We start from the raw sequence: 25837 nt of genomic DNA, 5'->3' as shown, positions 1-25837 counted from the left end.
TTGGATTGTGAGAAAACTGCCCACTGTGGGAGTTAAATTATTTATTGTTCACAAGAGGTTACTCGGGAACAGCCAACTGGGTCGCACCAGCCGCTTCGGCGACATCACCTGTGATGGCAGGGCAGCAGGTCATCGCTTATCCGCTGCACCACTACGCCAGGAATAGTATGAGGACTCGAAGGGATTAAGGAACGCAAAGTGGAGAATTACCAGTTCCTCATACATTGAACAAAGCCCATTGTTGTTATAACGTCGTATTCTTCAGGCGGAGCCTAAGTGAGCCTAAAATTTTTTGCTGATTCATTCTTTGTCTAGCTTCTCCCTACTCTTCGCTACAAGTGGAGAAGAACAGAAGAGGGTATGGAAGAAGACGCTTGGCAGGTGGAGAGATAAACATGTCTGTAAACACAACCTGGCAGGTGAAGGCGTCATATAAAACGCCGAAGCCGCCTGTCAGTTGTCGCCTTTATGGGCCCTGTAATGCTCTTCCATTAGAAAAAAAAACTGTAGCAATATTTACCCCCCTTATTTCGTAATTACAAAAATAAAATCTGGAGTTTGACGTCCCGAAGTGGCAGGTGGGCACTCCAGGTTAATTTAGACCAACGGAGTTCTTCAACGTGAGCTGACATCGCACAGAACACGCGCGTTTTTTAGCATTTCTCCGGAATTTACGCGCCCACCGCAGCGAGAATTTGATTGTGCGACATTGAGATCAGCAGCCAAGTGCAATAACCACTTAGGCTTCATGGGGGGTCTTATTTTGTATCGCGTGTTGCGTAAATCAGAGAAAATTGAAAAAAAAATAGAGAGAGAGAGACTCTTTATTGAAATACAGAGAATTTAGACGGTGTTTAAATTACGCTGGCATGCTACTCTGCGTAGGGAGGGGAATTTTGGAGATAAAGACAGACGGAGAGCAGAGTGGAAGAGGTAAAAAAACGAAGATAAAATGCGGCCATGAAATGGGTACTAAGGTGCAATGGCGAGTATTGATGTAACCCATGGAATGATGGAGTGCATAGTCCGACAAATGGGCTGACGAAGTTCACTGCATGGAGAATGCCTGAAAGTAACGTGCAAGTGAATTTAAAGCTTATCGAGATGTCCAATGTCTTTTAAATATGTAAATAGAAAGTTCATTACAAGTCTCTGTTGCCTGAAGCAGGCTAAGGGACCTAAAACTTTGTCCATCGTTAGGGGCACTGGGCAGAGCTTCTGCATGCAATGTTCATAGTACGCATGCTCGTTAGCATACGCAGGGCACTCAAGCAGGATATGTTCCACAGTTTCTATCGAGACACAGTTGTCGCAATAAGGACTGTTCATTTGTCCAAAACGGTATCGCAAGCCGTTTGTATATGCAGCATTCAGACGAAGTCGGTGATAAAGTGTTTCCAGATGTCGAGGAATTCTCTCCGCATAACGGCACGTTTGTTCGGGCTAAAATTTAGGACAGAGGTTGAATTTGGTGGTCAGTTTTGTTTTAGACTACATTTAGGTGGGATACTCGCCTGATTCGGTCAGAATTATTTGGAAATCCCCATCGCCTGCGCCACGGCGAACCAATACCGAAAGACATCGCAGCAACGGTACTCGTGGCGCCATCTCGCACCCACCGGAGAAACCCAGCTGTGCTAAGCACGGCCGGACTGAATGCAGCGGAGCGCGCTCTCTCTGCGCTCCGCTGCATTCAGTCCGGCCGTGTGCTAAGTTGGTGAGCATATTTTCTTTGCTTGGTGGTCCCTGCTGAGAAGGAGCGCAAGACATCACCGAAAGTGCGGCCGTACAGCGATCAAGAGAAGGCCTAAGCCGCGGCTTGGCTTTGCGAGTCCAACTCCTCCCACCACTCTTCCCGGTAGAGGGCTCGTTTCTCCGGTGGGTGCGAGATGGCGCCACGGGTGCCACTGCTGCGATGTCTTTCGGTTTCGGTTCGCCGTCGAAATAATTCTGACCGAATCAGGCAAGTACCCCACCTAAATCTAGTATAAAACAAAACTGACCACCAAATGCAACCTCTGTGCTAAATTTTAGCCCGAACGAACGTGCCGTTAGGGCGAGAGAATTTTTTTTCGATTTTCTCTGATTTACGCAACAGTCGGTATGTACAGTGGTGAGCAGCCTTGTCTAGAGCGCTCGGGCGGTGCACTTGCTTGCAAACAAATCCAGATTTTGTGGCAGCCTCTAGGGTCCAGCTGCAACGCTTGCACGGAAGTAGCGCCAGATAGCCTCGTAAACAAAGCAGGCACGAAAACTTTGCCCTGTAATGAGGGGCTGCTCTCTAATTTCGGTTTTTGTTACCAAATGCGCACTGCTCAAGCGCTCTAGACAAGGCTGCTCACCACTGTACTGTCAGACAACAAATACCCACGAAACGAAATGTGTAAACTGGTTACGTCATTGACCCTATATTTCACAAATACCGGGTGTCTTTTTTTTTTTTGGAAGGCCCAATACGTTTCAGAAAGTTAGTTGGTCGTGACTGTTTTAGCCCTGAAGCTTTATTCCGGGCTACGGCGGGCACGACGAAAGAGGTAGAATGCTTTAGTTAGATCCCTACTTATATAAATACGTTAATTTACATTTTTATCTTAAAGTGAGTGGGTACGTTATGTTTTTACTATTAGAGACCGTTCCCCAAAGATTGTAATCAAGAAAAAGAAATTCATTGACACAGTATTAGCGCGCGTTTCGAGGCCAAAAAAGTCACCGTGGTAGGCAGTCTCACACGGTAACTCGGCGGTGGTGAGCGCCTCTCACGTAGATCACTCCTGCCTTAGCTCTGCATCACACTACTCACGGCACTTGGGGCCCAGACGGTACCGGTCGACTGTCTAGCGGGCAGTTTCGTTGCGCTTCTTGTCGTAACTGATTGCACGCTGCTACTGCGCCTGCGATCCGACGTCAAAGAAGCCCTGTGGCCGTTGTCGTTTGTGGAAGCGACAAAAAGATAGGCTCAAGCCAGTCTCGTTTGTAATGACGTCGCGGAGTGGAGAGAGGTCATCCACAGATGAAAAAGTGGGAATGGTGGTCGCATATGTAACCATGGAGGACAAGCGTCTCACGGCGCAATTCTATGCTTCCAAGCACCCGGGCCTCCGGCTTCCAATGAGAGACATCGTTGGTGAGAATTTTCAACAATTTGCTGCTGCTGGTTGTGTGGCGTAAAGGAGGCCTAAAACATATGTTCTGGGCCAAGAGCTTGAAATCGGCGTGTTTGCGTTCGTTAGCGCAAAGCCAGAAGCCTGGATTCGACAAATAGCCCAGTGTATGGGAACAATCAAAACGTCAATGTGGAGAGGCCATGTCGGGCACTGCATGTATCCTTTTCATGTGAGTTTGTAGCACAAGCTTAGTACGACGGCCTTTGAACGAAGACAGGATGTCTGTAAATGGGCCCTTATTCAGTAAGACAAAGGCCCTGGCTATTTACGGAAAGTGATCTGGACGCATGGAGAACAGTTCTGTCGCAATTCGTGTGTGAACCTGCAGAATGCCCATTACTGGGTAGATGTCGATCCTCATTGGCTTCGAGAGCAGCAGTGAACGTTTAGTGTGGCATTTTCAAAGACCGCATCGTCGGCCCCTAGTTTTACGAAGAGTCATTCACTGGGAGAAAGTACTGCGAAGACATTGTGGAAGGAGAAATAGAAGATTCCATAGGACACCTGCCTCTCAAAATGGTCAGAGGAGCGTAGCGCCAGCACAATGGAGCGCCAGGGCATTCTTCGGGACTTGCTGTGAAGCATCTCGATGCAAGGTTTCCATTAGAATGGATGGGATGTAACAGCCCGGTCCCATGGCCCCCAAGGCCTCCAGACCTGACCCCCCCCCCCCCCCCCCCCGACTTCTTTCTGGGAGGGAGGGGGGTATATACAGAAAACGGCGTTTCTATTTATGGTCCTGCCAGTGTTCAGTACTTCAGGTGAAGATTATCACTTGATTCTTGCGCTGCAGTTGAACCTGCAATGCTGAAGCGGATATTTGATTCTATGCGCGAAAGCGAAACGGAAGGTTGTTGCTGCGGAGGGACAGCAATCCGAGCATTTCTTGTAAAAGTTCTGTGCACTTTTTTAGTACCACAGGCTTGTTTGCATATAGCTCTACATATATGTAGTTTTGTAACTAAGGCGGCACTTTAATAAACTGTTTCCGTCAAATCGGGGCACGTTGCTTAACTGCGGGAAGCTAAACAATCATTTTTTTGCGTTCAGAATTCCGAGTTTTGTATATTAATGTGTTCTCGATGATTTTCAATGCCTGACGATACTGCTAATCAGCCATGAAAGGAACGTTCTCTTGTAAAAAACTTGCACGAAATAGGCTTTCCAAATAGGCAACTTTACTGTAGTGAGTGGTTTACAAAAAATATTTCAGTAGTCAGATGTATAAGGCACTTTGCCGATGCACTGCGAACAAGTTCGTCGTGAGCCCCTGGAGAGACACTTTGAGCGCTTCAAGACCATTAATATCGGGTGAGAGCTCAATTATCGAGAGATTTCGTATTGAGTTTTCCTCGAGTAGAATAAGTTCATCAAGCAGAAAATAGAATCTAAATCCCCGTGGAGCTATGGCTAAACTGCGGTTTGCAAAAATTATTCTCACAGAGGGGATCCACGCCCAAGGTTTTTTAAACCTGAGTGTCAAGACGGATAGTACATTCAAGGTGATTGTGTGCACTTAACCGAATAACAAGCTTTTTCGATGTTGAAGGAGCTGTTCATGTCCTGCACTCAGCGGTTGAAAATAACGTGAGCCTTTCTAAGTGCCCCTTCAGCAAACTACAATGACAGCTCAGCCGTATTGAGGCTAGATTGCAAGCGAAATGACAAAGTACTATTAGGATGCGACGCGGCGGCAAACTGCGGGGCCGCATAGCGAGCTGAAATTGGCCAGCTAGTATGGGCATCAGGTGACGCCAGCAATGTGATGCTAGCGCTGAGCGGAGCGATCGGCGTCAGAGGCTTTCAGTGACGCTGATTTATGGTGTGAAGCTGCCTAATGGGTGGCTTTTCTCACCTCGTAACGGGTGCTAAAATTTGTTGACAATTTTCTTTTTGGGTAGACTCTTTAGATGACGAAGTGAGAGGGAGGCAGAGAAAGAAATTTTTAGTAAGAGGAAAGGGTGGAGAGGTGCAATTATGTATGTACATAATGCCTACTCAAAAAAAATTACAAAAGCTATTTAAGGTATTTATTTATTACCGAACAAGTTCAAGAATTTTGCCGCTTACCTGGTGCCCACCGTCGCCCTCATTATAGTCCGAGGGCTATAAAAAAGTAAGCAAGTTATCGTTTATTTTAAATATTACACATTGTAAATAAACTCCCGGGATGCGGTATGTACATACCACAAATAAAAAGAAGCATTTCTCCCATGTCGGTTTATGATTTAGAACAGTCTTAACAGTTCGATTAAAATTATCTGTAAACATGTCAAGGGGCAGACTCCAATATACTCAAGATTTGATATTAGTCTGATGTACAATGCTGTATAATTGTTGAAAGCGCATTAAAGAAACGCTGGTCGGATTTCTGTTCTAGACACTAGTCTTCCCTCTGTTTTGTTGTCGCGTTGACTGAGCGCCATTTCCGCACTGTCTAGCGCTGACAGCTTTCAGTTGTTCAATCTACGAAGTAGCACATCTCATTTGTATGAGGAAAAAAAAACAAGGAAAAATGTACTATTGCAAAAACAGACGGGTTGGTTGTACATGCTTCAGGTTAACCGCGCAAAAACATGGAGACGAAAGAGGGAGGAAGACATGACGAGCGCTGGCTCACAGTTGAAGTTTATTCACAGGAAACAAGGCGAATAGAAAGGAAACGCTGGCAAACAATCACACAACCAAACATAGCGCACGCCATTACGGATCTATTTAGTGCTCGGAAATCTGAGAGCGTCGTGAATTTTTTGCAGCATGAAAACCCACTGTCATGTACAGCCTTTAGTACTGATGTCGTACATTTGTTCTACACTCTCTATCTCAAAACGAGGTGATGAGTGCCGTTTTTAAAGGTATCACACTGAAAAATGACGAAGAAAGACTTATTAGAGATTGCGGCGTTTTAGCAGCGAGGTTCCTTTGAGCTTTTGTCGCTTTACGTGAAGGCCATGTTCGTTAAATGGCAAAGTGAAATGTAAACCCAAAAAGAGGGCGTATGTATTGGATCTGGAGTGGAGCGTCTGCTAAGAGATTTTTTTGTCCTTTTTTGATCTTGGTATCCAAATTAACTTGTTTTGGATCGCACCGCACACAATCAGATTTGTTAATAATTTTTTACTTTTGTTTTTGTTGAAAAACCTACTTTTCCAGAAGCGTGACCGATGTGCTGAAGTTATTCAAAGAAAATGCGATTGGTTTGCAATTTACTACAGAGGTCACGGTTGATAACCGGCTACGGTTCTTAGACTTTAGCATGAAAGCAGAAAAGGAACACATCGCTTGCGACGATTCACATAGAGCGTTAAAACAATTTTTAATCTACTAATCGAAAACTACGAACTAAAAAATTTGTTTTGCATCATGCGAAATTACATGCACATTCGAAAGCATGGAGGCAAAGCAACCCCTCCAGTGCACTGAACTGATCGAAAAAGCCAAATTTTCTAGAGCCACAGCTCCAAGGGTAATCGCGTTTTCGAAATTCTAAAAACTGATGTGGCTATTACTAATCTCTAATTGAAACTGGGTGCCTAACTTCACTACTAAAAAATTAACCATTAAAAATCAGTTTGTCAGCTTACTACTTCAAACGATTCACCGGTTTTCTGGCATCCGCCAACACTGGTTATACTGTGCCTCAAAATTCATATTTTTGCCTCAAAAAGCCTGTTTGAAAATTTTTGAAAGTGTTCGCGGAAACACCCCGTATTATTTCATTTTGCTCACTGCTTAATTATATTCCGTTTCTATTATGAAATCCTGCAAGTCAAAATGGGCTTGCATAAAAAAATATGCTTTAGAGGAAAAGGCCAGAGTCTCACTCTTTGCTACATGTTTTTATTCCTGTTCCGAACATCCAATGACAAGATTAGGAGAAAGTCAGGTAAAAAAAAAAATTATGTTTATAGCGAATATGCGTAAATTGAAAGGCCAATAGAATCGTCGTGGTTTTCAGTTCACTTTATTAAAGCCATCACCATTTCACATGTAATGGTAACTTTCAAAGCGATAACTAGCCCTAGCCAATAGGGTATTCGCCTAATTAATATTCCGATCCTCACTACGGACTATTGAACAATGTCGCGTACAAAACACATTGAAATAATTTAGTACCTTGGGCAGTTCTCTGATAAAGCTCCAAGAAAATCGTGAGATAAGTCTCCTTAATTAAGTGCTCTTAGACTGCGAAAGTGCGCTAAGCCCCTCCACCGCCAGAGAGCCGTTCAAAATTAAGGTAGCGCTGAGCGCGCTCCTCAGTGGAATGGAGCCAATCGGCTGATGACTTCTTAGTTGTCTCAGAACTAGGGTGAGAATTTTTGTCTGATCCCAATAGGTTAGGATGGAAGATATTTAGAGCCCATGATTCCTTAGTAGCCGTATCAAAATATGCTCACGTAGCCGACTTCATTACATGGATATAAAAAGTACAGTAAAAAGCTAAGAATTAGAGCCATGCATGCCATTCATCAGCTTGATTAGTACTCGGTGACAATGCGATCCCAAGGGCCGTCTCCCGGGCGAGCAATTCGCGCCACAGAGGCAACATCAGGCTGCTTCAACACCTCGAGTACAGCGGCCGGTTTGTTCGTTATTATTGCGTCGCTGCCAGCCCTGGAAAAAGGACAAGAGCAGTGAACGCGCTTCAGAAAACAGGCATTGCATCGTATCATGGGAGAGTGTTCATGATCTTGCAAAAAACAATCATCATCATCATCAGCCTGACTACGCCCACTGCAGGGCAAAGGCCTCTCCCATGTCTCTCCAATTAACCCTGCCCTTCGCCAGTTGCGGCCACCGTATACGCAAAAACTTCTTAATCACAGCCGCCCACCTAACTTTCTGGCGCCACCTTCAACTCTTGCCTTCTCTTGGAATCCACTCCGTTACCCTTAAGGACCTTGCCTTCCCGAAGGGCCTTGCCGATTATCTTGCCTTCGCAATACATGCCCTAGTGAATTCTATAAAATCCCTAGGACTATACAGGGCTCAAACAACGGGATTAAAGCGCCCGATTTCAAATGTTCACGCCTGAAACGACCAAAAATCCGGTTTATTTAAAAAAAAAATCAACAGCAATCTTCCTGAAGGATTGTCTGTAAAGTCATGATTGACGGCGGAAGCTGTAGAAGTTGCTTTGCCTTGGAGGTAGTAAGCCACCATGGTGGTCAGCTGCGGTGCGTGAAATTAAAGGCAAGGACGTTTAAGAACAAGAATTGCGGAGGTTCTCGCTCTCATTTTGAGTCGCATTCGATAGTATTGTTGCATTATTACAATTAAATGCCCACATCTCCGCCTCTCTGTATCCGCGGGTTTTTGTCCGCCCGTCGGTGCGCAGCACTAGAAAAGTTCCGTAAGCAAAATACACCGTACAAATTGGGGCACAATCAATTCCATTACGTCTGTGATGCGATAACATAGCGCCACATGACACGAACGCGACCAACGTCCTGTCTGGTGATGTCACTTGCGGTCAGTGTCATAAGTCATGAGTCATGACTCGGCAGATGACTCACGAACACACGTCACAAACTCAGTAGCTCTCACTTTCAGCCCGGTGGCGTCGCTTCCAGTCTATATCATGAGTTATGACTTCTCATATGACTGGTAAAGACCTACACAGCTGCCACACACGGTAGGACGGCGCCCCCATATACCAAAACGCTATTGCATACTCCTTAGGCTCCGGTGTCCGATCACGGCGTGAATGCATAATAAACTGACGAGCTTCTTATTCAAGGCTTACTAATATCAGGTGTGACCTGGCTTGGAACCTGCGTCCCTTGAGTGAATATACAGGGTGTTTCACCTAAGATTTTGCACAATATTTAAACGTAGGCTTTTTGAGTTAGAACAACGCTTTTTCCGGCATAGCATTCTCACTGGTATAGTTAATCAGAATTCAGCTGAGAAGTGCTTATTAGCAGAATGGTTAACTAATATTTAATAGTTAACGTCCTAAATATTACGGTTAGCTTCCTTAATTAGCGAGAGGCGTAAGTAATACCCATATCCGTTTTTAGAATTTGGAAAACGCGGTTACATTCGGCGCTGTGGCCCAACAAATTTTGCCTACATCGCGCCATAATACATGCTCTTTCGAGAAGCTTGCAGGCAAAGCAACCTCCGCAGTGCACATAACGCGTAGAAATAGCCAAAATTTGCAGGCCTACACAAGTTCGCGTAACATTTTCAAAATTCTTAAAAGTGATATGGGTATTACCGAGGGCTACACGCTTGTCAGTAATTAAGGAGCCTAACAGGAATAGTTAAACATTTCACTATGCGATATTAGTTAACAGCCTGATAGTTAGCACGTCTTATCTGTATCCTGATGTACTACATCGCTGCCAGTCCTATACCGAAAAAAGCGCTCTTCTAATTTAAAAAGTCGATGTTTACAAATATTGCAAAATATTCGGTGAAACACCCTGTATGGTAAGCGTATTTCCGCCCCGCCGCGAATCAGTGTTTACGGCGCTCGGCTGCTGGCCCGAAAGACGCGGGTTCGATCCCGGCCACGGCAGCCGAATTTCGATGGAGGCGAAATTCTAGAGGCCCGTATACTGTGCGATGTCAGTGCACGTTAAAGATCCCCAGGTGGTCGAAATTTCCGGAGACCTTCACTACGGCGTCTCTCACAGCCTGAGTCGCTTTGGGACGTTAAACCCCAATAATTACTATGTCCAGCGTTTCTCCAAAATACGCGGTAATTACAGGAAAGTCTGGAAAGAACTCGGCTACTTACTCGATAACAACGTGCCGTGTAATATTGATGAAATAATCACACCCGAAGGGAAACTTACTGGTTTTGACTTAGCAACAGCTATGAATGAGTTTTTTGTGAATGTAGCCGATTCTGTTGTTGATGAACCTGCCCATTATACCACATATCAAAACGTCATAACGCCCATACTAAATTCGTTAACGCTTACCCCAACGACGCCTAATGAGGTGACCATGTTAATACATGACATTAAAAACAACGTATCAGCTGTCCCCTTAAAATATTTATCCGCGTCGGTATCAGAAGTTCTTGCTCATATGATAAATCTCATGTTCACAACCGGTGTGTTTCCGGACGACTTAAAGGTTGCTAGAGTCTGTCCGATTTACAAAGGTAGCGACAGAAACGAAATTACTAATTACAGACCCATCTCTGTTCTTCCTATTTTATCTAAAATATTTGAAGGCGCCATAACCGCAGGCTACAAGATTTCTTCGCCAAATATAACATTATAAATGATTCGCAGTACGGGTTCTTGAAGAATAGGTCTACAGAAAAAGCGCTGCTAACAATTAAAGAAAAAATTATTGATAGCATTGAAGCGAGAAAATGTACGCTTGGTTTGTTTTTGGACTTTAGAAAAGCTTTTGACTGCGTACGTCACACTATTCTCCTCCATAAATTAAACTGTTACGGTGTGCGTGGAATTTCTTCAGCCCTGTTTTCTAGTTATTTAGATAACCGTTTTCAGTATGTCAACATTAACTCCGAAAATTCAGAGAAGCTCTCCATCACACAAGGTGTGCCACAGGGCTCAATTCTAGGGCCGCTCCTATTTATAACTTACATTAATTATATATGAGAGAAGACAACAGCCACAGAAACCAAGGGGCACAGGGGATTTTTTTATTTTTTTCATTTATTTATTTGGTAGTGTTGATCAATCTATATTACTGAATATGTTAAAGCTAATTGATTAGTAAAGCAGAAGAAATTAATTAATTATATATGTAATATACCAGATTCAACAGACATAATAATGTATGCTGATGACACAAACATTTTTTTCAGTGATAGAGCTCTGTGCACCCTGTAAGGCAAGGCAAATGCATACCTAAATAACCTTCAATCCTGGTTGCAGGCAAACAGACTATTATTAATTCTTTCGAAGACTCACTACATAATCTTCAGGCCTATTAACACTATAGAACGGCATTCGCTTAATATTTATTATGCTAAGACTGCGATTGACAGTTTCCAGTCACAAATTTCTTGGTGTTTGGTTTAGCGAGACACTGTCCTGGAATAAACACATTTTGAAACTTTCTTCCAGTCTGAGCAGAACAGTTGGCTGCCTTTACCGACTGGCTGGCATCATACCTACGTGGCTAATGATAACTATATATTATGCACTTTTTTACTCTAAAATCTGTTACTGCATCCTCGAGTGGGGTACTACAACTTCCGGTAGTTACGAAAATTAATTAAGATACAAAAGAAAGCACTGAGAGCAATTGAACGATATCACGGCCGACCATAAAACCTCCCATCAGTGCCACTATTCATCTAACACAGCATTCTGAAGGCAGATCAGATATACTTCTTCCGACTATTTCAATATATTCACAAAAACCGACTATACGCTTCTATTCCTTACAACTTCCTTACAACTTCCTTACTATTCCTTACAAGTGAGTTAATAACACTAAAGGAAGTAAATGGAAATTTGGTCCCCGTAGAAGCAAGTGCGGAACATCTAAACAGTCATTTCAGCCAAGTATTTACAGACGAGGCACCTATTTCCGAGCACTTTCAGCTTCCCGTTCCATGCATTGCTTATCATTCTAATCCTATCACTATCACAACAGATGGGGTTCTTCGGGCGATTGATAGGCTTCCATTAAATTCTAGCCCTGGTCCTGATGGCATAGGCACAAAACTTCTAAAGCTAACTTCTCATGTGTCGGCATTATTGTTATCACTTTTATTCCAGCAGTCTTTGAACAGTAGCTGTGTTCCAGACGATTGGCGAACTGCACTCATTATACCAATATTTAAGTCTGGAGATATTACAAATCCCAACAACTACCGACCAATTTCTCTTACTTCAGTGTGCTGCAAGCTACTGGAACATATAATATTTACCCATATCATGAAACACCTTAATGCAAATGACCTGCTACTTGAAAATCAGCATGGTTTTCGGTACCGGCATTCATGTCAAACCCAATTATTTGAATTAGTCACGGATCTACATTCTACAATTCATAGCGCCTTGTACACTGACGCAATTTTTATTGACTTTTCAAAAGCCTTTGATCGGGTAGCTCACAAGCGCCTTATCAAAAAGGTGCACAACTTGCAGCTTGATCATGATACTACAAAGTGGATTGAAGAATTTTTAACTAACAGGCAGCAATCCGTATCTGCTAATAACATTGTGTCTGAAACTAAAAATGTTAAATCAGGTGTACCTCAGGGATCCGTCTTAGGTCCACTTCTGTTTTTAATTTATGTTAATGACATCGCTTCAGACATTAGCTCCTCCATACGTCTTTTCGCTGACGATTGTATCATTTATAGGGAAATAACTAATCCTAACGACGTTGTTGTCTTGCAAACAGATCTAGATAGGTTAAGTTCTTGGTGCAGTGTTTGGCAGATGGAAATAAACACCGATAAAACCAAACAGATGACTTTCTCTGCACTCTCTAAAACACCAGTAAACAATTACAGTATAAATAATAGCGTCATTGCGCGCTCATCAACTTTCAAATATTTAGGCGTTGTTCTTTCCCCGGACCTAAATTGGCATAGCCACATAGCGTATATTACTAGCAAATCTTTGAAAAAATTAGGCCTGCTTAAACGTCGTTTATCTCTAGCTAACCCTGACACCAAACTGCTGGCCTACACATCTCTAGTTCGGGCATCATTGGAATATTGTTCGGTAGTATGGCATCCCCACCAAGAAAACTTATCTAGCTCTATAGAATCAGTGCAAAATAAGGCAGCACGCTTTATTTTACGGTCGTACTCTCCATTTCAGAGCGTTACTGCAATAAAACAGTCTCTAAATCTTCTGGACCTCAACATACGACGCAAATTCTTTCGCCTATCGTTGTTCCACTCCCTCTACTACAACCATTCATCTTTTGCACGGAGGCACATCACAGCAGCACATCACATATCTTCTCGAACCGACCATGCGCATAAAATTCAAACAATTTTCGCCCGCACAAAGAAATATCAGAATTCCCCGTTAGTCTTGGCTATAAGGGAGTGGAATGGTTTACCTGCTAGCATTGTAGCTATCATTGAACCATCATCTTTCCGTTCAGCGCTACTAACATTTCTTGAATCAGGCGCAGCATTGTCGTCTGTTTGAACTTGTCGCCTTGTACCCCTGCTTTGCCGTATGCATGTACATATTATTTTTGTTTATTGCCCAGTGCACCATGCCCACGATGTATATAAAAAAAAACGAATTTGATAATTAACACCTAGTTCTTTTGTTCTCTATCTGTATTATGCATGAAGTGATGCTTGAGTAGTTGTGTTATTTGCTGTCCCCCCCTATGTAATGCCCACCCGGGCCCTTAGGGTATTTAAATAAATAAATAAATAAACTCTTCCACAACGTACCGCTTCCGAAAGCAAAGAAAGCTGGTACCTAAAATCCGGTCCAATTACGGTAACCAGACACTACGCTACCAAGTTCCTACAGCCATAAATAATTAACCGCCGCGTCTTGACTTCAATTCTTCCGCATCTTGGTCCAATAAGAACCTTAAACATTACCTAATAAGCAGTAACATTCAATTTCCATAATACTTCATTCGAGATTTCCTTACAGTTACTGTGTGTATCATGCTACTTTGTTTGATGATTATGTATTCTGATCAGTAAATCTTGGTTGTGTTGCCTGCTCTTGCTCTGTGAACTTTATGTACAAAAGTGTGTGTTGCAAATTGTTTTTTTTTTGTGCATAATTGTATTACAACCTGCATATGCGTCCTCTTTTTTTTTCGTAACTTGTATTACAAGTAAGATTTTTTCAAATGTTTTTTTGCCACTGCATTGCCAACCGTGTATGGGTGCTGAGGCCTTCGTCAGGCAAGACAGCCTTTTGCCTCAGCTCCTCTTTCCATGGAAAGAAATAAACTAAATTGAATTGAATTGAAACCAACCAACCAACTTGTACTGAGGGCACGCCCGGTGAATTATTTTCAGTACACATAGCTTGCTTTTAATCGATGTAGTGAAGAAGTTGTAGCACTTCTAAACCTCTAAATATTAATTTCGAGGGCAGAAGCCTATTGCTATCCTTTGAAGACCTTTAGGTCTTTAGAGATGCCGTAACCAAACCATGTGCTCTGAAGAGGTGCACTCAACTTCAATTACATCCATCTGGTTCGAATGCGTTGGATTTTTTTCTTCATGTCTGAATACCTACGTCTGCTGGCAACGCACTCACCTGATCATATTTTCAATGGTGTGGGGTTTGTCCAGATTCCAGACGTACGTCTTGTCGACGTAGTCGCAGGTCGCGCTCTGGCCGTCGCGACAGTCGACCATGCTCGATATGAGCAGGCTTCCCAGCAGGTCCTCGATACAGTTGCTGGCACCGTCCCCTTGCCAACGGTGGCCGTGAATGTTGAGTTCGGCGAACGCGTCTCCCACATCCGACAAGGACAGGAATGGGCCAAAGTCGAAACCTGTGATGAGAAATATTTTTATATTTGAACTGCCAGTTTCAGGTGGCTGGGGTATTTACGGCGTCCTAACTTCCAAAACATAAATACCCGCTTCATCACAAGACACTCACAAGACATCAGGCAACTACATGGAAACGGCTACAAACAAACTCATACCCAAGTTGCCCGATAGTGCCCAAAGTTAAAAGCCCGTCCGTCGAGCAGTGGGAGGAGCTTCTGTCCAACTCCGACCCGCAAGATCAGCTTGCGCTGGTTTAGCGGGCCGAGGAGGCAGCAATAACCAATAGGATCCTGTACCTAGGAACACCACCTGGTGCTCAAGACCCCAACCCCTAAACCCCGTCCCATATTGCGGAATAAAGTTTTGTACTACTACTTGTACTGGCTGCGGCAAAAATACAAATGGTAACTCCACGGAAACGTTCTTTGTACAAACTAGTACTCGAATTTTTTTTATATAACTTGAAGATGATTATTGTAATGAATCCTGGACACGCAGGTTTCGGACAGGCGCCGATGCCTGAGAAGGCAGTTGCATCAAAATATTTCGTAGCGTGCTATACGCGGCATGAGTCAAAAAGCGCTCTCAAGGGAGTCTGATGCGTTTCTTGCTTGTAAGATTATATCGGTTGTGTCCAGTGATTTTCCATTGAAGGAATTTTCAGTTTTTAATTAAGTATGAAGGGTAAAATCTGGAGAGAAGACAGTTTCCATGTCCAACATTATCGGACAAAAATTTTGAATACTGAAAAATTGTAAGATATTGTTATAGAAATATTGAAGGTAATGATCTATTCTTCTGATGTGTAACAAAAGGTTTCTTTCAATGTGTTTCCATCGATCGCATCGAGCACTTAAAGCTGCCATAGAAATCAACAGGGAATGCTTTTAACGATAACAAAAAAGTAAACAGAAAAAAAAGCAAGACTGCCTTCGGGTGGTCTGCGAATATATTGATTGTAATACTGAAATCTCATATTATTTCGGGCCTCTACCCGCTCAAAAATGTTTTTGTCCAGAATTGTTGGGCATGCGAACTTTTAGTGGATCTTAAGAATGAAATTTTTCTTTTTTTTTCAATTTGGCGGAGTTTTCATGGGAAAAATATAGCTCACTCAGGACAATGGACAAGGAAGACTGTACAACACAGGCGGTGCTTACTCGCAGCTGGGCGTTTATTCAAAAAAGGCAGAGAAAAAGAGAAAGAAAGAAAGAACCACAAACAGAAACAAAGGCCACCATGCAGGCATATCAGGATGAGAGTCACGCAGGCGCGTCAAGATAAGAAAACTCCTTATCATGCAGGACCACCATTGCATCAGCAACACATATGTGCTCATTCTTGCGGATATGATAGGCCTCTGAGACCTCTCTAGTTAGTTGATTTCGGTGCAGAAACAATATTGTGGTTTTATCAGGCAAAGGCTTGACACCATTACATTTGGAACAGTGCTCAGCAAGTTTTCAAGAAGGCGGCTTTTTCAAGGGCAGAAAGTGCTCTTGCAGACGCACATTAAGGCAATGGCCAGTTTGACCAATGTAGGTCCGGGCAAAACAACTCCGGTCCGGTCAAACTAGCCGTTACCTCAATGTGCGTCTGCAAGAGCACTTTCTGTCCTTGAAAAAGCCACCTTCTTGCAATCTTGCTAAGCACTGTACAAAATGAAAAGGTGTCAAGCCTTTACCTGACAAAACCACAATCTTGTTTCGACACCCAAATCAACTAACTAGAGAGGTCTCAGAGGCCAGTCATATTCGCAAAACTGAGCACACATGTTTTGCTGACGCAACGGTGGTCCTGCATGATAAGGACTTTTCTTATCATGACGCGCCTGCGTGTCTCTCATCATAATCCACCTGCATGATGGACTTTGTCTCTATTTGTGGCTTTTTCTTTCTTTTTATCATTTTTTCCTGCGTTTTTTGGATAAACGCCTAGTTGCGAGTAAGCGCCTGTGTTGTACAGTCTTCCTTGTCTTTTGTCCGGAGTGCGCTATATTTAGCTAAAATGTCTATTCTCCTTCTGACGGAGTTTTCAAGCTGCTGCAAAGGAAAAGGGCCTAAAACAGGGCAATTTGGGTTCAACCAAAAGTATTTTCGGTCAGGGCATGCAACTTCAAAGATTAAGCTTGACGTTACGAACAAGTAATGGGTGAGATAAATCGCGGGAGTCGTGAAGAAGTCACGTTGGGTGAGTTGTGAGGAGAGAAGATTCGTTAGCGGAATGACTGTGTATGGAAACCAGCGACACATGGTAGAAAGAATAAAGTACACGAAAAAGAACACAGAGAAAGAAGAGCCGCTTGGGAGAGATTTTTTTAGGAATCGCAGCAGAAGTCTCTGCATCTCTGAGCGCTGCTCAGCTTCTCCGGGAGATGAAGTCTTAGTATCGAAACATCCGAAACATTACATGTCCAGCATTCGGGCAAAAAAATTCTGAAAATTGAAAAATTAAGATAATGGTATAGAAATATTGAAGGCGATGGTTCATTCTTCAAAATCTAGCAAAATCTTTCTTTGATAGTGTTTCCATCGCTCTCATCGAGCAGATACAATTGGAATAGAAAACTAATAGGTAACGCTTTTGGTGATAGAAAAAAACGTTCAATTGCAAAAAAAAGATTCCAGCCTGCCGACGGGAGATCTTGAATATGTGAAAAAATTCGCCCACAAACTTTCCTCGTTCAAAAATGCTTCTGTTCACAATTATTGCGCATGAAAAATTAAGCCGCATTTTTTGAAACTAAAATGGGCCCTCCGAGAACTCCGATAGAGGAATCGATTTACCGCGGTGAGGCTAGAGAATGCACAGATTACCCTGGCGTTAATGCAAACGTACATCATGCTTGGGGCTAAAAGCCGCGTTATAGGAATCCATTTTCCTAAGCATGCCAGCTCCGGCAAGTGTAGTATTCTGAAAAACTCAACCTGTAACTGCGGCCAAGCATCGCGCGTGATTAAGGTTTAATTGCTTAGAAAGTTTTAATTGCTTGCTTCGATCACTTGCGACGCTGCATCCTGAGAGCAGGAGCTGTTTAAAGCAAGCTTTCTCTCACAAACTATTGCTTTCTTCCCTATTAACGTGAAAGTGGTAAGGGTCCCGCTCAGCAAAGAAACCGGCAGAGATGTTGGCGGGTGTAAAAAGTCGAGATTGGTCCTGAGGGTCATGACATCACAATCACGTGACCTCGCGCCGGAAATTAGAGCACCCCTCAACGATCACAAAGCAGAGCACTGACGACGCACTACACAGTTGCTCATTGGTTTGCGGGGTGGTGACGTGATTCTATCGCCATTGTGTAGTGCCTCTGAAGAAAGAAATCCATTTTCTATGAAAAGAAAATCGTCGAGCCAGGACTGGAAATGCTGCCCCTTGGGCCATGAGATGTGCGCGCTGCCCCTCGACCACTAGAAACGTTCGTTCGACCCGGTTAGGGAGGCCTTGTGTGTCTCCTTGTAAATAAAAAAATATATATTAAAGAACAGTGTATGGGTCAACGAAGTGGTATGCACAGAGGACCCCAAACCGCTGAAGGAACCCGTTAGGTCTATGACGCCATACCAATAAAGAGGACCTTGAGTGTTTTTTCAATTTTTTTTTTCCATAGGTCCACAGGCCGAATGCGCTGTGTCTGTTTAGGATGTTGTTTAACGTTAGTTCGCACATGTCCACCCGGGCTACAGAAGGATGTTGAATAATGAACTCAAATGAATACAATTTCCTCTTCCTGTTCTCAGCGAGTTGTACAGAACATTCGAAAAGCTTACAGTATGAACCGACAGATAGGCTCTTCGTTGCACATATCCCTTTTGTGTTGCCTTTAGACGATCTTAGTGGCGACGTTGCACAGTTTCACCCGATAAAACCATGACCCTGTTGCCCGAGCTATATCTAGAGTTTATGGGCAAAAGGTGGGCTTTCCGTGGCCGTAGAATGCTAGGTGTTCCTCGCATGGACACGGGGCAGGGCGCTTCTTGAGCGCACTCAGCGCTTCAATGAGTCAACTCACCAACGCGGAGTTTCCAGTTTTCTGAATTCGGCAGAGCGTCAATGGCTTCCAAAGCTCCCTTGAAGAAATCCTTGTAGGTAACACCGTTCACGTAGAGTAGCACATTTACGGCGCTAGCTACGGGAACTATTCGGAAGAAAGAATTAATAGAACATCAATTAGAATTAATTTGAACATGAATACACATCTTGCAGCAAAGTAAAGAGAACCGGGTGACATTATTTTCTAGACCGGTTAAGGATGTGTTGCGTTTGGCCACTTTATGGTGCGGGAGTGCCCTTTTACCTACTCTGCTGGGGTGATTCGTACCCTGATGGCTTACTAAATCATTGAAACGTTGACAAGGCGGTCAGCATAACGGGCTGACCCAGAAGTGAAAGTAGAAGTGTGCTATTCTCTGCTGCCGTAAAAGAGTTTAGAGCGTTTATTTTTGTCTTCTTATCTTCCGCACCTTGGCGAGTTAAAAACTGGAAGATGCATCAGCACATACCTGCTTTTCTTTCCACACTAGTTTTAAGACTCAGTCACTGATAAACATTTCGGCCAGCCATGTCATTGAAGTGACTGGGCGGAAGGACATTTCTCGCATCCTCGTTAGCATGCTGTTTTGCTTTTCTATACGAAAATAGGTAATAAAACGAACGTACAACGCTGACTTGAGTTTTAGCCATGGTCACGAGCACTACAAGCCTTACTGCTTCCATCTTCGTCTACAAGGCGCAAGATAGTGTGCTCGTACATGGTGTTTGCTGTGAGGTAGACCGATATGTGGCGGCACCGTAGGTCTCGTGGGGCATATCACAAAGGACTATAGGCACCAAATTCTTCCTTGCGTATTTTATTTTTTCCAGCGATGCGTTTGACATTCTTATACATGGAGCACCCCGTGGTACTCGCCAACAGTAATTTTTAAATGAATCTCTTCTTGACGCCGCTTTGGATTCGATTTCATCACCCGAATGATGGCAGTGACGTGTAATTGAATTTTAGGTCACGTGACACAGAAAAAAATCTCTACTATAACAACTTATATATCGTTTGTTGCAACTATAGGTCTTGACCTTGACATGTTTAACTTCAGTAGTGAGTTCAAACTTCGTATCTGCGTTTGTATTGCAGTTTTTCGCCCCATCACGTTACCTAACGTTCAACTACACGTCAGAGCTATCCTTTGATTGATGAATGAAATTGATGAAATTGAATTCTAAATTTTTTAGCGGTCGTAGACGAATACCATGCGGTATTGCGTACATGTATGCTAATGTATAACGTATCATTTGGACGAAGGAAGCATGCAATAAAATTAGTTGTCTATATCCTTTAAGCCAGTGCAGCGCACAGAAATACACGTTGTGGTGGTTCGCTTCTAATGCAGCCCCTGGATAGCTGTTAAACAATGTAGCTGTGACGAAGAACCGGTGATACAAAAGCTATGTTTATTATTGTGGCGTAATAATGCTTACTGCTGTTTAAAGATACCCTGACCATCAAGCACGCGTTTAACGATTTGCCATTCTCTCGGTGTTTAAAAGTGTCAGCTTTGCACCTCCAGTGAGGAGCAACTTTCAGATTTGGCATTTGCCGAATGGCGCTTTCATTTCCGAATATTTTCTTATTCGATGATAACGAGAGTGTCCTCAAGTGGACCAAGTGTAACAAGCTATTGTCTGGCATTGCTGCCTGCAGTGTCTTTTTCCACGTTGCTGCTAATTGTGCCACCGGAACTCTGGACGCGGTTACGTATTTTCTTTACCCGTATCCCTTGTAGTTTTTCTTTCTAAATTTGTAATTTTATGCCCTTCATTTCTCATAACTGAATTATTGGCTGCTCTGCTACACGTGATTTTCAGCCAGGTATAAATATTTGTTTCGTTTTATTCGCATCTAGCATGAAATTTTTCTTTCCCCTTCTAGGAATTACGCTTTTTATTTTAGAGTACATAATTGCCCGAAATACAATATTCGCACCAATGATTAGCGGCTTTTGAAGTACTAGGAAATTAATTCTAAAGCCATAATTTTAGAAATCTAGGAGCGTCCGTACTACGAGTGCAGGACATGCACACAATAGTGCTCAAGTGCCCTTTTGAAACATGCCTTCTTTTCATGATTTTTGAGGTGGATAGGTTAAAAGAAAACATTTCTTACTGTCTCGCCAAAGGTGCTTGTCAATTTTCTTTATAACGGCGACGCCGGCCTGATGTAAGCTGTCGTGCGATATTTCCTCTGTCTTGAAATCCAAGTATAGCAACCCCAGTTTGTTGTGGTACTTTCCACCAGCTGCGAAATATAAGAGAAGAAGATAGAAAAGAAGACGTGATATTAATTTAGTGCCAATTAGGACCTTTCGCCCAGCTGAAACATACAAAGAGTCTAAGACACCAGGGAAAGATTTTAATAAGTGCCGCACATTTTAAGAACGGAGTGTTGTAGCACCTGATGAAATGTTTGTAAAGCGCTACATACAGAAAAAATGCTGTGGAGGACAAAAGTACGTTGACCGGAAGATCCGCCAATGAAGAAATTAGCTCTTTTATTGGCCAGAGGCTGAAGATCCCACTTGTGGAGATTGCACCGCCACAAGTGCGGAATATACATAAGAGCGATCGGCTGCGTTTGCTGATCGCGCGTTCGAGATACTTTGGTCGCCGACTGTACATCGCGTGCGTCGCACATGGATGGACAGCGCATGGCTATCCCAGAAGATTGTAAAATGAGTGCCCCAGAACAACCGGTGCCCGAATCCCAACATCACGGATAAGGATAACGTTTTCATTCGTAAGGCTGGCGGCACGTGCGTCAGCCCTCCCTCTATCTCACTACAAGAGAGCGAAATTATAATATCAAATAGTCTTGTGCGAGCGTGTCTCGGTTTCTGTTTTCCTGCATTCCTGTATGTATATGTTTCCTTTTTCGCGGGAATACACCTTCAGTTGAAAGATAGGGCCTGTCTTGTCTTCTTCTCTGTCGTCTTCGTTATTTACCCTACTGAAATGGTTTGGTTTGGTTTGATGGGGCTTAACGTCCTAAAGTGATTCAGGCTATGAGAGACGCCGTTGTGAAGGGCTCCGAAAATTTCGACCACCTGGAGTTCTTTAATGTGCACTGACATCGCACAGTACACGGGCCTCTAGAATTTCTCCTCCAAAGAAATTCAACCGCCGCGGCCGGGATCGAACCCGCGTCTTTCGGGTCAGCAGCCGAGCACCATAACCACTAAGCCACCGCGGCGGCTTTACTGAATTGTTCCATACGAGTCGGTGGTATGGCATTATGGGAATATGGAGTTGATATAATATGAAAAAAAAAAGATATGGACATCCGTAGATTTTGTGTATGGAGTTAATAAGCTTTCCATAAAAACTTCATATAGCTTCCAGAAAATGTCTATGACCTCATATGGATTCCGTGAGCTTGGATACGCGCTTACCATAATGTCCACGCCGACTGTATAGACTCTATACTGACTCCATATAGCCCATATGGAAATATACAAAATTATGGGACTCGCGTTATGGAAATGGAAACTTTCTGTAGGGTAGCTCTTGATGTATAGTTCAATCCAACTTGCCCAACTTTCCGCTATAAATCCCAATAAGTGATTGTAGTGGGCCTACGAATGATTTTATCCTTCTCGCTCTTCACGCGTGCCCGGTAATGACAGTTGTAATAGTGTTGCTGAAACCTTTGCGCATTCTCTGTGATTGGCATCACGATATTAAAACAGTACTTTTTCTTATGAGGCTGGTCTTTGTTTTTTAAAGATAGTGACCTTCATTTTGTTTTATCTTCTTTTCACCGCCCAGCTTTGCTTATATTGACAGGATAATGAAATAGAATTAGATGCAAACCTAACCAATATTAGCTCTCAAAAATCTTGATTTCACTGGTATGGCTCCGCTAACTAACAAAAGTTTCGCCACTTTGCGCCCGCTACGCTCCAAGCACGAAGTAGCCTATATTGGAGTAAAAAGAGAGTATACTGTCCTCTAGCGCCCTCTGTTTTATTGGCAGGGCATTGTGAGCATGCGCTGGAGTTTATTTCCGTCGCCTAAATTGCGAAATACGGATGGCTGACAACGAAAACGTATTCCGCGGTGGTACCAAACTTGCGAAATTCAAGCAGTTGTGAGGATTTTAGCCTTGGTTTCAGGAATCTACATTTTCTGACCTCAAGACCTCCGATGCCGCCTTTAAAAGACTCCTCCCATTGTGAACTTCCGCAAGCCGCTAGTCTGTGAGATGAAGATATAAGCGCGTTGCAAAGAGTAAGCATTCTGTATATTTAGTGATCGATATCTACCCCAGGGCATACGCGACGTATCCTGCCAAAACATGGAAGGAGTTAGAGGATAGGTCACTCCAGTTTTGCTTCCATATAGGCTAATCCGTGGTTAGAGCGCATAAGGTCCTGATAGATTTAGATTTTATTAGGCTACGATGTTGGTGGGAGTGCAGGAGGAGGACTGTTCAACAGGCTGCTAGACTATAAGGGCAACTTGATTTTGCAGTTCGTGCGGACTAAAAATTTTTGAAAGAACGGTGATTCCAGATGAATATGGAGCAATAAATGAAGATTACTGTTACTGCGTAGTGAAAGTGGTTTTCCTGCTCCTACTCCTCTTCATAGCACCCGTGAAACTGGACCTGTAAACATTGCTGAGTTGGGTGGCAACGCAATGCGATAGTCGGCGGGATTTCAGAACGCGGTAGTGTTAGTAGTTGTGAGTTAGCGCTTTGTGTCTCGTCCTTGTCTTTTCGTGGTTTGCATGCTCTGGCGCTATTTTCTTCGAATCAAGTATGCACCAACTCGCCCAAGAACAAGTGTTAAGGCTGCAACATAAGCTGAGAACTTACATCAAGCATATTGACATTGTTTTCCATAGGCACGCAGTGAGCACGGAACGATTACACGACTTTGCCAAGTTTACAGTGATTCTGTTCTCAACTTGTTAATCCTTTGTAACGTAGGCTAGCGTAAAGTCGCGTGAGGGCATGTAGAAAGCACACTATCTGCAGCTAGAGCGCTGCGGACCTTTCCTTATTTTTCATGCCTCCCACTCCATCCTCCTGGATTGCCTGGTTTTATCGAACTATTTGGGTCACTGAAATGCCATAGGAGAGCGAACGCTTATTTATACGAGGCCTTACTTAATGCGTGAGACATATTGTTATTTCCTCCTCCTCTTCCTTAATCACATTGGATAATCAGCTCGAGATCAAAAGTCAGTGGAAACAATGGACGCACGTATGAGAAAACATAAACTTAAAGCATGCGAATTGCATTAACCTCCGCCAGTCAGTACAACTCTTACGTAATGATGCTCCATCCTGTCTCCCTTTTTCCCATCTTCTTTGCTATGCGGTGGTGTCGTTCGTGCTAAGTTAGTGGCGAATTCTTCGACAAACCACTTTGACAAGAATCTTTAGAAACGCTATACAAGATATGAAAACCTTTTTTTTTGTGGTGTTCAGTTTTAAATACTGCCCCAGAAAGATTCTGCAGCGATGTCGAAGTGTGGGAACCGCTGATTGGCTAATGACGTCGCTACAGCCACCGCCGTTCGCAGCAGGAATTTTTTTCGCGAAGGACCGTTGCAGTGAAAACTTCACCTTCATATGCGATAGTGGACGCAGACTGCGTATCTAAGCTCGTTTGACCGTTACGATGAAAAGATGAAATCTGAAAACAATGTCTCTAATGGCGGTAGCCTGCCTTGGGAAAGTAATCTGCAATGTTTAAGCCTGTTTTTTCACTCAGTTCGCAAAGTTTTTCCCCGAAAGTAACCAGATCACTGTGACCACTTTGGGATCGGGAAGGCGGTGGGGCGGTCAACCAGCGATTTCCAAGATTCCCAGCCTGCAAAGATAAGCTTTACGGCGTGAATCTGTACTAGCACTGTTCCCCTCTAAGAAAATAAAACGTCTGTTGATAGTATGAGAAGCGGTAAAGGCAGCCGGCTTATTTTTGGCAGAGGATGTATGTTTTCAGATATCTTCGTTCTTATCAGCGACGCCACAGACGATAGCACACAGCGGCTTCCTGAATTTTATAGACAGCAAACAAACAAACAACGAAACAAAAATGGCCTAATCCGCTCCGCTGTAGATAACCTTACTGTTGTGTATGAGCCCTTACCGACGCTTGTAATGCTTCTTATGTACTCCAAGTGTTCCGTGAAGGGCGTCTCGCCTTCGCAGTCGAGGAAGCAGTCGCAGGGAAAGCCGTGGTAGACGCGGACCGCATTTCCGTCGGTGCCAAACCTTACGTCCACTTCCAGTGCGTTAGCTCCTTCTTCTAGGAGGCGGTCCACGTCTGCTGGGGTGTTGGCCATGTTGCCGACCACGAAAATTGGTCGCAGCGGACCTTGAATAACACCATCTGCCGGGCTAGTCTGAAAGCGAAGAAAAGCAACAGTCGTATTTACGCTGCTATTCTTGCATGCAGCTTTTTTTTTGCATTAGGACTTTTGGGAGTTTCCTATGGTCTTTAACTTTCATCTCATCTACCTTCCTTCCATACAGCATTCTTGAACTAGCCCAAACTGAAGATCTTCTCACGGCTGCTTATTATGCACCTGCACTCATTCAGCCGTGCTGGTACAGATTGTGTTTTTTCCATTTCTTGTCACGTTCTTTCATTATATTACTAGTTCTTTAGACCCTGAATGCGCCGCCGTGGTGGCTCAGTGGTTATGGTGCTCGGCTGCTGACCCGAAAGACGCGGGTTCGATCCCGGTCGCGGCGGTTGAATTCCTTTGGAGGAGAAATTCTAGAGGCCCGTGTACTGTGCGATGTCAGTGCACGTTAAAGAACCCCAGGTGGTCTAAATTTCCGGAGCCCTCCACTACGGCGTCTCTCATAGTCCTAGTCGCTTTGGGACGTTAAACCCCATAAACTATGAACTATAAGACCCTGAACGACCTGAAGGATTACTAGTGCCGCATATCATCATCAGCAGCAGCAGCAACAGCATCCTGACTAGCCTATTACCCATATGCTTCCAGATCAGCGAAAAGCGATGTAGTCTGTGAGGAATTAGGTTTCCCGTATGTCAATTCTGTTTTAACTACTTATGCTCCGAGTGATCCACGCTCGACCCAGTAATAGCTGTTTGCTTTGCCGCAAGAAGACAAGCTACAACTATTCTGAGCAGAAGCTGACATTGGTATTCTAATGAGAAACACCTAACAAGAGCGGGAACATTAACTTGATTAA

At 43.6% G+C, this 25837-nt stretch overlaps 1 protein-coding gene across 1 annotated transcript; it reads right to left on the bottom strand.

Annotated features, from left to right (window-relative positions):
- Window positions 1-7642: 7642 nt before the first annotated feature.
- On the bottom strand, window positions 7643-24954 carry LOC149346080 (dermonecrotic toxin SPH-like). The gene is made up of 3 exons (XM_089541249.1): window positions 24759-24954; window positions 14369-14609; window positions 7643-7778 (listed from the first exon to the last, which is right to left on the bottom strand). The coding sequence occupies exons 1-3, from the start codon at window positions 24952-24954 to the stop codon at window positions 7643-7645; spliced, it is 573 nt and encodes a 190-aa protein (XP_089397375.1).
- Window positions 24955-25837: the final 883 nt, after the last annotated feature.

Source organism: Amblyomma mixtum, chromosome 4 (genome assembly GCF_055824585.1).
Source record: "Amblyomma mixtum isolate Tamu chromosome 4, ASM5582458v1, whole genome shotgun sequence".
NCBI classification, from domain to species: domain Eukaryota; kingdom Metazoa; phylum Arthropoda; class Arachnida; order Ixodida; family Ixodidae; genus Amblyomma; species Amblyomma mixtum.
The sequence above is the reverse complement of the archived record's forward strand: the minus strand, read 5'-3'. Positions and strand labels throughout refer to the sequence as shown.

Coding starts and splice junctions, on each gene's coding strand:
- LOC149346080 (XM_089541249.1), bottom strand. CDS start 24,954: ATGGCCAACACCCCAGCAGACGTGGACCGCCTCCTAGAAGAAGGAGCT. Junction 14,610..24,758: donor AAGAAGCATTACAAGCGTCG/GTAAGGGCTCAT, acceptor TTCTCATCACAG/GTTTCGACTTTGGCCCATTC. Junction 7,779..14,368: donor ACCATTGAAAATATGATCAG/GTGAGTGCGTTG, acceptor TCCTTTTTCCAG/GGCTGGCAGCGACGCAATAA.